Source organism: Equus quagga, chromosome 6 (assembly GCF_021613505.1).
Source record: "Equus quagga isolate Etosha38 chromosome 6, UCLA_HA_Equagga_1.0, whole genome shotgun sequence".
NCBI lineage: Eukaryota > Metazoa > Chordata > Mammalia > Perissodactyla > Equidae > Equus > Equus quagga.
Window position 1 is genome coordinate 55430459 of NC_060272.1, and position 14273 is coordinate 55444731.

Here is a 14273-nt window from a genome sequence, read left to right on the forward strand (position 1 = left end):
CAACCAACATGTGGAAATCCAGGTGTCTCCTGCTTCCAGGTGACCCAGTTCACATGAAATCAGCACATGAAGGGACAACAAAAACACATGGGGTTTCTGCGCTTTGGGATCACTGCGTTTTTCTTTTAGTGAGCACTGGCTAACGCTGAGGAACGACAGCGAGCGTGAACGGCCTCATACCTTTCAGCTTCTCGGCCAGCAGGGCGGCCTCGTGCTCCGAGTAGTGCATTATGGCTGGCGGCGAGGGCGGCCGCAGCCGATCCTCCTCCAGCTTGCGCCGGTGCCGCTCCTCGCGGGCGCGCATCCTCTGCTTGCATTCCCACTCGTAGAAGTCGTCCCTGGCCTGGGCAAAGTCCACGTGAAGGCGGCCTGAATCCTTTTTGTCCGTGCTAGACCCCAATCGCATCCGGTAACCTGAAACCAATGGAAAGTCAGGTCACATCACAGTGCAACAATGACAAGGGTGCAGTTTGGTCCAGGCCCCCGGGGTGCACTAGCAGGGAGCTCTCACTTATTTCTGTGCCCTTACAAAAGACACCCTCCCCATGGGAGGTGGGAAGCAGTTATCTTCCCCCGGAACCTGGAAGCTCTGCCACGTTAAGCCTCTTATAAATTTGGGGATAAACACACCTCTGGGAGGTGTCTCACAGGGTCACCTGCCAGTCTTCAAGCCAGTGTTACGGAGGATGATCTCAAGAACCAAGGTACTTACCACAACTCCTTCTTCCCTCTGGCTTCCAGGAAGCTCAGAAACAAATTTGGCATGTAGCATTTTTCCCCCTTTTTTATGGCCTTGATATTATATTTTCAATTTGCTGTAACTCTATTGCATAAGCTCTCAAATTCTTTTTAGAAAGAGGTGGAGTAGGAGTAAATAAAGAGTATCTATGTTATTTAAAAAGATCTACAAAGCAAATTCCACCACACCTCAGTCACAGGCTATCACTTCATTCCCCTAGAAAACGCTGCTGCTCAATTCTCTCTCGGCAGCTGCTAAAGCCACAATTACCGAGGCAATTTTGCAATGCTGTTTTATTTCCACTTATCCTCTAGGGCACGCAGGAGAATATTTTACCTTCAATCAAGTGGCCTCGCCTCTGCCTTCCTCACAGCCCGGCGGCACCTCATCTGGCATGCAGCACAGCACAAATTGTCCACACAATCTTTGAAGGCCGCGGGAGTGCATGCGAGAGCCCAGAGCTAGACCAAAAACGGGCCTGGAAATCTTTGGGGGATTTACTATGAGCTACCCAACATAGAAAGATTATGAAGAGAAACTTGATCTGAGAAATCAACACAAACAGAACCAAAACCAGCCAGTGAGCCTAACTTCAAATGAGGAAGACTCAGCTTTGAGGTTGCTCTTCAGTTTGGGGTACTCAGATTTTGAAAACATAAATTCAGGTCCCAGCGGGACCACGGCTGTCAGGGGTGGCCGGAGGAGAGAGCAAAAATAAGCACTTTCGCTGTGCAGGGACTTTGCAAAGAAGAACCCACTGTGAAATGCTAGGTTGCACTGCACTGATGTTCAAGATCTCGTGGTAGATTTCAATGGATTATCTTGGTATTTGGGGTTGAAACTCAGCTGAAAAATCCCTGTTGAGGCTGGCTTTTCCCCAGCAGGGCACTTCACACCTTTGAAAAGTTACAAATATGAAACAGAGCTCACATCTGATTCCTGGTATGCCCTTCTCCCTCCTAGCTTTCATCGGTGGTATCTAAAAATGGTAAGATATAATACCTACAAAAAACACCAACATCTGATCACAGATGAGCAGAATTAATGCTAAAGCAGAGTGTATCTTGGTTGTGGGCCATGGAAACTTAACAAGTCAGCAGGCACAATGATATATACATAACAGCTGAGCAGGCAGGATGGCCTGAGACTGGCCAGCTGTCCCAACTGGCCAGGCAACTTTCCCCTGCTCATGTCCGGAGCATCGCTTTTCAGACATCTCTGGTTCCAAAAAGCACCCTCTCTTTCACCAAAACATCATCATTAAGGCCTTAAAAGAGACCCTGATGAGGCTGAGTCTAAAATTAGCTCGGCCTTCAAATTCGAACGGCCCTAAAATTAGACAGGCCTTCCAGCTGGGCTCAGGCTCGCAGAAGCTCGCAAGCAGGAGGGGCAGCCTTCCTTCCATCCTGCCCCTCCAATTAATCAGCCTTTCAGATCTTCCCTGGACTGATGCTGCAGCCTCTGCGGGGCAGCTGAGGCGGAGCCAGGAGACTCCTGTGCCCCAAGGGCAGGGAGGCCGGAGGTGAGGCTTTGGCTGTGGGTTCCTCCTGTCACAATGGGGCAAACCGGGGAACAGTCAGGGCCCCGCTGAGAAGCAGGACAAGGGCCCAAGCTGGGAAAAGCAAAGCATCAAGTCATAAATAAAGGAATACCTTTCAGGTGCCTAAATTTGGGCCTCTTTGTCTTTGGCAGTGTCTTATGGGGTTTCTGATTGGGTTTAAGCATCGTATTATGTCAGTGTTGAAAAGCACCTATGATCTAGTCTAATCCTCTCATTTAATGGGGGGGTGGGGCAGGTAAAGTAATAGTTTGATTGGGAGAGCTGTGCTTGGAACCCAAGTTCCCAGACAGGGTTCCTGAGAAACAAGAATCAGCCCTTCTTTATCATCATCCGGATACTGGTGTTAAAAACAACCATTTACTGAATGGCTCCTATGTTGCAGGCGCCCTGCTAAGCACTTAGTATCCATTATTTTGATTTATTCCTCATAACAACCCTAAGAGGTAGTACTGTTACTGTCTCGATTTTGCAGATGAAAGAGGCTCAGAGAGAGGTTGTCTTGCCCAGGGCATGTGAAACCCAGTGCATGCGCTCGACAGAATCCTCCATTGTCTAATAGATTGCTCTGATGCTATAGCAAAGAATACGTGAAAAGTAAAACAGAGCTGTTAGTGTGCTGTAAAATATTTTCAGTCTATGTTTTGTCTTCCATCTCCATTTTGGAATGCTTTCAGATTTTTTTTTTCCACTTTGTAAGGTTTTATCAGAATAACGGTTTTAAAGTTCTCCATATCACTAGTTCAGGAAGGTCTGTGCGGGGCTGGAATAACCCCAAGGCTGCTGGGGTTTGCAAGAGAATTTCATGGCAATAGGGGCCACCTGCAGAGATGAAGTAAACCTGGCAGTAATATTCAGCTGTGTGTGGTTTTTTTCCTGTTCTCTTCTCACCTCCCCCCATTAGCTTTGCCTCAGGAATAGGGAGGTGGTGCTCTGAGTGACAGACTGAAATATGCAGATGGAGAGTGTGAGGGAATGGCAATGAGTCAAATATAAAAATACGTCCTTCTGAAGCCACGTTATCAATACCGGCCCCACAATTCTTAGATTTGGCAAAGGCATTGTTGACAGACTCCATACACTTGCTTCAACACCCACAGAGTGGAAGGCGGCATTAGGTCTAATTTCAACATCTGTAAAAGTTTCCCATATAAACTGGCACCAAAGAAGCAGGGATCATGGGGCGGGCTTAACCAAGCTAAATGCACTCGCAACTGGGCAATGATTTGGGCCTTCCCCTAGGGCCCACCAACTATTTTCTGTGAGCAACTGACCTTGATTTGGTACCCTGGTGTCTAGAAAGTGAACCAATTTTGAAAAACTGAAATTATGCTGAGAGAGTACTTTATCCCCCCAGAGAATCACATCCAATAATAATAATGGTCCTCAGTATTCATAATATTGCTTTTCATCTAATAAGCACTTGAGAACATTAATTAGAAACGATGGAATTCCTAAAGACGGGGTGGTGGGGGACCGTTCCTGTGGTGAGGTACATTCACAGACTTAACAGAGAGCTTCTGGCAGGCAAGGAAAAAGGCAGAATTCCTCCTCTTCTAGCCCCAAACTGTGAGGACTTTATTGTGCATTAAGGGAAAGGGGAACAAGCTCATATTAACATCACAAAACATAACAAAATGCCTGGAAAACCCCTTATGTAATGCAAAGTACCAGAAAGGTAAATGGCTTTATCAACCATGAATTCCTCTGCAAAGCGAATGTGACAAAAATTCTTCTTGCTTTTCCGAATCGCTGTAATATCACCGCACTGCTCAAAGACTTCTTGAATAATTTCCTCAGTAGCATTTTCTGGTAATCCTCCGACAAACACAGTCTTACACCCAGGAGGTCGTTCTCTTGTGGAAGGAGGTGGAAGATCTAATAATCACAACAAAACAGAAGGTTTGGCCTTTTATTTCTCTGCGCTGTTTTTTTCAGGTTCACCCGGCAAAAGCCAGACTTGCAGAGTAACTTTCTTCGTTCTGAGTAATGATAGATTTCTATACCAACTTACATTGATCCTGGGCTGTCTTGTTTTTTAAGTTCCTCTCCCTTCCTCCTCCCAACCTTTCTTTACTGTCTCTGTTCATTTCTACACACAGTGGCTATGCTTGTCCGCGAACAAAGATAAAGCAAATGTTAGCATAATTTCATTTCTCCTTCATAATGCAGAAGTGTTTTTTTCCCAGAAAAAAGGGGAAAAACACTTCACAAAGTACAAAGCACGATGAAATGACAACGTGATGAAAAGCCTCGGCTTGCTATCTGCTTTGTCTCATGGCGGGATAATGGCGCAGTAAGGCGGGACACAGGGAGCAGACATGGAAGCACGCGCACGACTTACTTGGCCGGGAAACACCGGGCCTGGAAGAAATACTTTTTTAAAAAAATTATTATTATTCGCATTTAAATGAGCAAACTATTAAATTTGGGGGAGGCTGTCTAAAAAGATAAAATGTACACTGTCACAACATTTTACCTAGTTTATATGTAGATTACTAAAGCAATCTTCTGAAAAGTCCACTTAAAAAAGGCAACACTGATTAATATGAATAAAAAAAAATTCTAGCTATTTAAGCCCATAAGCGTAGTATCTGAGGCTAAATGGAAAAAAAAATTCTCGCCCATTTATTTCATCAAATGTATGTTTCCTTCAAGCAGATGCAATTTGGTCCAGAAACTCTGAGATGCAGGCTCCCCCCAAAACTGCAAACTGCCAAATTAATTCAATTTTCCATCTAGCAAAACACATTTCAGAGTTTTTTCTCCCACATTTGTGAAGATGGATGGAAGTGCTCACGTATTTCACACTATGTTCTGCAGCAAATGCTAGGCTTCATTGCACGCAAAAACATTCTTAATGCTCGATATGCATCCTCAAACATACTGCCTTCAGGGTATCAATTTAGCTCCTGGACAGACACATGGACACATGCCCATATATTTGTCCTAATCTAGAAATAGAGACTTTCTGCAGAATGGATCCCCACTCTGTGTATCTATGTGGCAAAATTTTGAGTCATATCTGAACATGAATGCAATACTACACTAAAAAAGAAATTTAAATTGATGAGCAAATATTTCTCAACGCATCACTTACTTGGATTTTGAGGAAAAAGGGTACAACTTTTGCAGTGGATTATTTCTTTGACGACAGCCACTTCTGTTGGCGGTGGGGGTGGTACCAGCCCCAGGCCTGGTATCATTGGGTTAATGGGGGTGATTCCAGTCATCATGTTGAGGCCTGGATCAAAGCCTGGTACACAGATTGAGTCTGTAAAGAACACAAGATAAACATTTTTGCTGGAGGATCTTAAATCAATTTTCGTTGTTGTTTTTGCTGCATTCCTGCAAAGATTATTTGCCTTTATGCTTTTTATTTTTTAGGATTTTCTCCTGGCATAAGATGTAGCATTATAATAAGCTCTTCAAGAAAGGTAAAGAGAAAATGAAAGATGAACTTAAAACTATGAAAAAAGGAAATTATATTACTTAAAATATTAACACGGCAGAACAGAACACAGCATATGAAAGTGTAAAATCATGCACCATGAAGCTTTGCTATTATTGTGAATGCGATTTTGTGTTTCTTAACATTGGTGTATTGTTTACACTGCCTTATGACCCAGAATGTGGGAAGAATATCATTTAATGTTGAAGTGCCCGGTGAATCTAATTGTCAACTTGGTTTTATCAAAAGAGCCTTCTTACCCAAATGACCTAGATTTAGGAAAGTTCAATTTATATGTGCATACTTTATAATGATGCATTCAGGTCCAACCTAACCTATCTCCCCCAGGAAATAAAAAACAAAGAGTGATTATAATTACTATGGCTGGGTTAGATACATGTAGGCACAAAATTAGCTATATACGCTTCTGAGTTCGATTGGATAATCACACATTTTTCCTATAGTTCAACTGACAAATAATTGACCCACCCTTCTGAAATCTTCATGTCTTGTGTGAAAAACAAATTTATGCCTGTATAAAAAATGGAAGGGGGCAAAAAGGATGGATTTTTCCAATATAAACACTGACTTATTTTTAGTGTGATAATGAAGAAGTAATTACAAAGGTGATGTACAGGGATTTTTTTTTTCTTAAATAAGACCTTTGTAAGAGCAGGGATTGTTACAAAATACTGTATTGAGTTTCTAAGAGTAGCTGCAAAGGGGAACCCCTCTCCTGAGAGTTTGTCTGTTTACAAGAAACAGATACTCACACTGGTGGTGTGATAATGTTCCCAGGAAGACAAACAGTAGCAGCACAGATGCCACCAGGAATAGTCATGGTGACCCTTCCTACAGTCCTCAAGGGTGAAACTTCCTTCTCTTCTTTTCTCTTCCTCTCCTATCTTTTTCTCCCTCCTCATCCTGGATTATTCCATTCTTCCTTCCTGCCCCCTCTCCTTTGTGGTTCTCATGTCTAGCCCACCTTTGGCCCCCTGCGTGGCCTCACTCCTTACTCTCCTGTGCTGAAACATCAGATAAGCCCAGAGGCAGATGAAATGACAACTACACTCTTTGTTTACAAAGACACTCCAGAGGATACTGAAGGACCAGCATAAACTTTCCCTTTCTGGGAGAAGGTTTATTACAGCTTCCCTCCAGCTACCCTGGATATTTCCACTCCTCCTCTGGGTTAAACAGAATATGCAGAGTGATCCTGATCTATGAGCCCAAGAGGACTGCTGTCCCATTTATTAGGAAATCCATTTAATTTGATAGCGTAGCAGTGTGACTTCAATAAAATCAGGGGTTATTTTTGGTTTGGGTCTTTTTTTTTTTTTTTAAAATACCCCTAAATGTAAATGCCAAAGAAGCATTCTGTGTTAAAGTAGTGACCTTCACATTCGAGGTACTTCTTCTAGTCATTATGGTTCTCAGTTTCCTCGTCTGTAACATGAGATTTCTGACAGGATAATCTCTTGGACCACTAGCATTCTAGGACTCCAGGATTCTGTTCTGATGTTGCTCAAAACGAAGTGATATACAAAAGACATAAAAGTTTAGAAGCAACAAAGACAAGACTCAAACTTTGCTTATTCATTTGAAATCCCCATCAAGTTTCACAGGTCTTATTCCCATTTTACAGATAAAGAAATTGAGGCTTAAAGCAGTGCAGTGAAATTTCCAACATCACAAAGCAAACAAATGAGAGTCAGAACTAGGGCCTGGGTCCCTGGCTCCATATTTAAACTCATCTCTTTTGACTACTTCAAAGTTTCCACCTAGAATGACCCAACTTGATCATTCACCTAATACATGCCACTACTAAAAATTTACTCTTAAAAAAAAAAATCAAGATGTAGCCCTCTGATTCAGATGCCAACTCTAAAAGAGAAGTTCCAGAATAGAATGGTTTTCAATGTCATCATCATTGAAATAACATAGTGGCTTCCAAGGTAAATATATTAGAAATAGGAATATTGGCAATGGGAATATTGGCATGCTTATGCCTTTATTTAATCTCATTTCGTCCATAAGATCCGTCTGTTTCTTTCCTGGCCCGGCCCTCACTATTGTTTGCCAACACAGGGTGATTTAAGACTGAAACTGCTCAGGACGGCAAACCCTGACACGCGAGCCCTGTGAATTATCAGAACCAGATGGTCTCCGCAAATGAAATGAAGAGCTCAGCGCTTGCATTCTCTTTAGTTGTGACAGACTTCTGTTTTCTTTTTGAAGGCCAAATAAATAAATACGTCTTCAGAAATGGGGATGAAAGACGCTACTCTTGAGCAAGATATTTTAATATCCAGCAAGAGCTACTTTGCTTTTTCTGAGACATCAGCATGCACAGACTATGAGGTTTAATGGAACCTGTATGGTGTGTGCAGTAGCTTGACAAGAGCTGAGGAAGGAATTAACACTTAAATTATGTGGGAGCTCACAGGATCTGAGCTTCAGTATTCGAGAGAGGGAAGTAGGGAAGGATGAGACTTTTTTAAAAGAAAGTAAGAACCCATTACTTTTTAACAATATATGAGCAGATGGAAATTGTTTTCTCAAAAAGCACAGGAATGTATTATGTACTAACTCGTTAAAGCAAATGCACAATTCTGGAAAGTCTGAGAGAGACACGTTCACAGGAAGACAAAGGTGAGGAGAGAACGTACGCTCTAAGAGTCAGTTCCTTGTCTTACTTAGAAAAGGTGCCCCTGTGAACTTCAGAGATAATGAGTTCTAATTCCACTCAGGGAAAAAAGGAAGAGGTTTAAATTGCAGCAAGAAAGAATCCAATTAAGTATATAGTAGAACTTTCTTTTTAAAAACTGTACTTAAAATAGAGGAAGGGTTATTTATTTCAAAGCCCGCAGCCCTGTCCGGCTCCTCTGTCTATCGCTGACCACAGACACAGAAGCGGCAAGGCCAGGACTCAGCAAACGTTTCTTTTTAGTTCTCTTTTCCCAATGGACAGGACAAAAACAGAAACAAAAATCCTGTTTACTGATTCACACGTAGTTAAGAGTTTTATCAATTAGACTCTAGGGCATTTTTCAGAGGGCGGGCTGGGGTTTTGTGTTCAGGATTTGAGAGGCACGGCAGTTTCTTTCATTCACTCACTCATTCATTCCACAATTACAGGGCACACATTATTGCCAATATCTGGAGTTACCGGTAACCATCACATGTTCCCCACTTGGGAAATCACAGGGTTTGAGACCATCAAGGTTGGCACCAAACTCAGCGGAAGAGTTGAGAATGTGAACTGAGACTCAGGAGGCTGGGAGAGCGGTCCAGGAAGGGCCCTGCCGGGGAGAGCCCGACAGGCCTGGGAGTTCCAAACAATGGTCCACAGCTACAGCATGGTGAGTGTGCGACAGTGTGGCTGCAACGTACTGAGCCGCAGCAGGACTCAGATCAGATTAGGAGGGATCTTGTGGTTTGAGCTAGTATATTTTGACTTCATTCTCACAGGGATGGCAGCCACTGAAGGTCAGATGTGCACTCCGCCAGGCCAGAGGCCCCGGCTGTGGCGGCACGGACAGCTCACCTCTGTCCCCTCAGCTGCAGCACAGCCCAGGTCCACGCCCCGCCTAACCTAGTTATGTCCAGCCTTGACCGGAGACAGGCCTCCGGATGTGCTGCCTGCCATCCCTCCTTTTCTCTTTGTCCGCTGCCCCTCGCAGTGGCTTGCCCCTTTTCTGCCCTTTCCAGTCAATGCCTCAGCAAAGAGTCTCCCATTTGAGGTGAGAAATAGATCTCATTTGAAAGAAAGGCAGTAGCGTCCTGTCTCCAGTCAAGGCTGGACACGACTAGGTTAGGTGGGACGTGGATGCTGGGCCGTGCTGGAGCTGAGGGGACAGAAGTGAGCTGTCCGTGCCAGGAACAAATCCAGCCCGGAACAGGACATAGTGTTCCAAGAGAATAATAAGAGAAAAGAGGTGGTCATCAGGCCCAATGGTAGCATTATAGATCCAGTCCCGGGTAGAGATCATTAGCAGCCGACAAACACAAGACCAGGCAGACCAGCTTTGTCGGGGAACTCCATCCGCAGGTCACAGGGCCTGAACCCCCCTGGTCCAGGGGGAACAGGGATTTAGTGACAATACTATGGGGTCACGGGTTGGGAAATACAAGGCAATCAGGCAGGTTACCTAGGCTGGGACTCAGGCTGGAGAAGCAAGACTGGATCCAGACACTAGAACCGAGGCCTGCGGCTTGTGAAAGAAGGCAGATACCCCAGTTAGCAGTCCCTAGGGCACAGGTCAGAGCCTGACCAGCATTAAGCCCAGCTGGATGCTGAGTCTCAGAAAGCAGGGCTCCAGGGAGCCCTTCCTCCTACCTGAGACCCAGATAGGACCTCAAGTCCAGGGAGATGCCAAGTGTGTGGGGGCCAAGGGCCGGGACTTGGACAGGGCAGAGAGACAGGCTGGAGGGGCTCTGAAAACAAGCGGTAGCTCCTCTCTTTTCTCCAGAAGAATTATTGACTCAAAATATGATCTACCGTCACTGACAGACAAACCACGTGATACTCGAGGACATCCTGTTTACTGGAAATTTAGGATGGAGAGACTGTTTCTCACAATAGTTCCCCATTGCAATTGACAAGCCCTGCTCTTCTATAATTCCAGTTAAGATCATGGACTATTAAAGTAATGCTTTTTCATGGACTATTAAAGTAATGCTTTTTTCATTCCATGTCCTCCTTTTCTCTAATATCCTTAAAAATCATTTTGTGATCAATACAAACAAGTAGTTTTGAAAAAGCTGATCATGAAGTATAAAAAGATCTGAGCACAGCTGGGTGACCATCAGCCTGACTGGTTCCTTAACCTCTCTGGGCGTCAGTATCCTCACCAGGTGGAAGTGAGTAAGAATGCCAGTTGTACCACCTCCACAAAGTGGGAGCATCAGCGAGGACAATCCGTGTGAAAGCAGGATATCCAAGCTTTAAGAGCCCAAGTCTGGAATCAAATATACCTGTGATCAGGGCCTGGGTCTCTCATGCACCGGCTGTGTGACTTCAGAAAATTTAACTAATCTTTCTAATAAGCCTCATTTATAATATCTGTAAAATGGGGATAATCACATTTAAGTTTTAATATTCTTGTGAGGATTAAATGGGATAAAAAAAGCCCAAAGTGTTTAACATGATGTCCATCACATGGTAAATATACAACAAATGGCAGCGGTTAGATACATTCATAAATTTTTTTTACATATAATAATATTTTTGTAACCTTATGTAAATATATTGTTAATATTGTATGCACATAAAGGATCATGGTGACAATGATGAAGCGTTTGATTTGACGAACGTTTGAGTTCCTATGAGGTGTTGAATGTTTTGTGGGTACTTTGCCTGCAAAGACATTATAAGATATGAGTCCTTCCTTCAAGGAAGTGATAGTCTAGTGGCAGAACCAATGAAACAAAATGACAGTACACCATGACAACTGTTGTGAGACATTTAAATAAGAGGTGCTATGGAAACACAGAGATGGGGGCATCAAAACTAGTCTGGGGTGGGGGTGTTACGGTTTGAATTATGCCTGCCTGAAAAGATGTGTTGACGTCCTTTCGCCCCTGGTACCTGCGAATGTGACTTTATTTAGAAACAGGGTCTTTGCGGATGTAATCAGGTTAAGATGAGGTCATACTTGATGAGGGTGGGCCCTGTCTAATAGGACTGTGTCCTTATACGAAGATGAGAAGAGACACAGACAGACACACAGAGGGCCGTGTGGTGATGGCGGCAGTGACAGGAGTGACGCAGCTGCAAGCCAAGAACACCAAGGATTGCTGATGAAAACCAGAAACTGAGAGAAACAGACTCTGCCTCAAACCCTTCAGAGAGAGCACGGCCCTTGATTTCGGACTTCTCACCTCCAAAACTGGGAGGAAACACGTTTCTGTTTTAAGTGACCCCAGTTTGTGGTACTTTGCTATGGCAACCCCAGGAAACTAAGTCGGGGGCATAGTGTGCTGGAGGGGGTGACAGCCGTCAGGTCAGCCACCTGACTCTCAAAAAGAATGGCTTCTATATATGCAAAAGGCATGTAAAAAAGCTATTCCCGAAATATACTTCTTGGGATCAAAAATACAAAGATATTTCTAAATCTTCTCTTAGAAGAAATGTTCAAAACCAGTCCCCTGGAGACAGAGTGGCTCTTAGGTTTTCCCCTTGTGAAAAAGCAAACTTTGAAGACTGCTACTTATTTGTTGAGAACAAATCAACCACACGGATTATAAATTAACATAATAGCATACTTTATAAGATAAGTGAATGCCTACAAGTAGAATCTTCAAGAAAGTAAAATTGAAAATGCTTTTGTGATCTTTCCAAAGAGATCCAAAGGTGGAGAGGTATGTTTTCCATTTAAACCCAAGATGTACATCCAAAGCGAGCTCCTGCAGCCCTGCTGCGCACACGTTATAAACACAGACCTCATTCCATCAATAAAACCCTCTGTCTTCTTTGACTGGGGATGTAATGCTGGCAGGATGGAGGAATGCGGCTGTCAACAGCTATTTTAAGTACTGTTGACTCGAGTGAGGAGGTTTGTGTCCATGTTTGAAAATATGACACGACACCAAGTGAAGAGAATTTCAAAACTTCTGACCAAAACTGGTGCAGAGAATAACTGACTGCTAAAAGAAGTCTGTCAGATCTTTCCAGCAACCTGCACACGGAGCATGCACTGCAAAAGCAAATGTTTCTTGGGTGAGCAGGAGGGAAAAGCCTATCAAAGGTTCTGTGGAATCCACTCACACGGGGGGCCTGGCGATTTGAATTCGATGCCAGAGCAGTTTCTGTACAGAGGCCTGAGCTGTCACACTCAAAGCAAGCCGCCCTGTGTTTCCTGGACCTGCTGAAACACACTCTTCAGACACAATGCACCTCACAGCTGAGGCATAAAAGCCATGCGGGTACATGCCAGGGACGTGTGGAGGGGCTCACTTTGACAAGGAAGCAAAGGACACTGGACCTCACCAAAGCTCATTAAATTTCAAAGCTGAGAGAGACTTGGGCATTTCCTAGTCCTACCCTCTTGATTCAGAGATGAGAAAACTGAGGCCCAGAGAGGTTAAGTGACTGTCCAAAGTGACAAAGCTAGCTAAGAGTGGAGCTGGAATTAGAATCGAGAATCCTGCTGCCTCATCATCGTGCATCTGAGTTCCCCAACATCTCTCCATCCTGCCTTCCTTAGGACATGTCTAATGACAGTACATTCACTGCCTCCCAAGATGGCCCATTCCATTTTCTGATGGTTTTCACAAGGAGAAATTGACCCCTCAAGTGTTGCTTCAGGACCTGACATCCTGTCGTTAGATCCATTGTTCTTATTCTGCACTTCTGGGTACTGTAATAGGGCTAATTCTCTTTCCTACCATGACTGGTCACACCCATGAAGAAAGCTCACAGAAATACCTGAGTCCTCTCTCATCTGGCCTCAGCACCCCGCTTCTCTTAGTCCTCCCACACATGACTGTCCTCTAAAACCCACCTCTTCTGAGGTCTAGGGTTATCCCCAGAAGTAGGCCAGATGGAATCTGACCTATATAACAGTGCTCTCTACCTTTCTTAATTCTGAACTATTTTTTGCTGACTTGGTAAATTATGATTAAAATAAATGGTCATGTTTGAATGCTTGCTTTGTGCCAGGCCTGTGCTGAAAGCTTCCCATCATCTCATCACAACGAGTCTTTTTGGCAGTCCATCATGGAGTTGACACACATCAAATGACCTCATTCAACTAAAACACACATGTCTTGTCTCTGCAGGATGCCATTATGCAACTTTGAGGTTGACATTTTAAAACAAAATAAAAGATTTTGCATTTTCCATGGAATTTTCTAAAATCTGCCCTTTTAGGTTCTCCTCCTGTCTTGGATTTTCCTTCACTGGCCCTCAACATCTATACAATGGCAGGACAACTCTTTCTGTAAGTTCCAGCCCCTTCTAACTCACCAGAAGATTTCTTCTTGCAGGTCAGACTCAGCCACGGAAGGAGGGAAGATCCTCTTAGACAAATTCACCTAGACTCCTTCCCCCTAACGTTTACTTCTTCTGAACCCTTTGTTGTTGAGTTCCAGTTTTGAGGGCCATTGCTAAGTCTCATTGCACATGGTGGAGTTACTCTTCATTCCTTGTGTGGGAAGCTCAAGCTAAGTTATTTTCCCTGCCCCGTGGCCTACTGGTGCCTTCTCACTGGTTTCTACTTCTTGTCTGAATGTACTCCTCAGCAATCCATCTACCACATCCAGGGCATCTATCCTACTCCACTCCTATTAGACACCCTGGAGCAGAATAAGGAACGTCAGAGTTTGCCTATTTCTTTTAATGGTACTCCCCTTTCCCCTTAGTTCCTAGTTTAAAACCTCCATAGGCAACCACATTCAGTAACGTGCCAAAACCTTTCAGACAGACCCACCTTTGAAAGGTTTTCTACATCATCATCTTTTTTGTTGCCCTTGCTATTTAGGTTCTCATTAGCTCTCATCTGGAGCATTGCAAAAGCCTCTTT

General features: G+C 43.9%; 1 protein-coding gene across 10 annotated transcripts in view; it reads right to left on the minus strand.

The window, feature by feature from the left end:
* The window catches only part of ENOX1 (ecto-NOX disulfide-thiol exchanger 1), a 535380-nt gene that overhangs the window by 139471 nt on the left and 381636 nt on the right, over positions 1–14273 (minus strand). For all 10 annotated transcript variants that reach the window (XM_046663943.1, XM_046663938.1, XM_046663939.1 and 7 more), the window contains 3 exons: positions 5398–5571; positions 3969–4175; positions 181–414 (listed from right to left, as the gene is read on the minus strand). In XM_046663943.1, coding sequence (XP_046519899.1) covers positions 181–414; positions 3969–4175; positions 5398–5571 — 615 coding nt within the window. The remainder of the gene's footprint in view (positions 1–180; positions 415–3968; positions 4176–5397; positions 5572–14273) is intronic.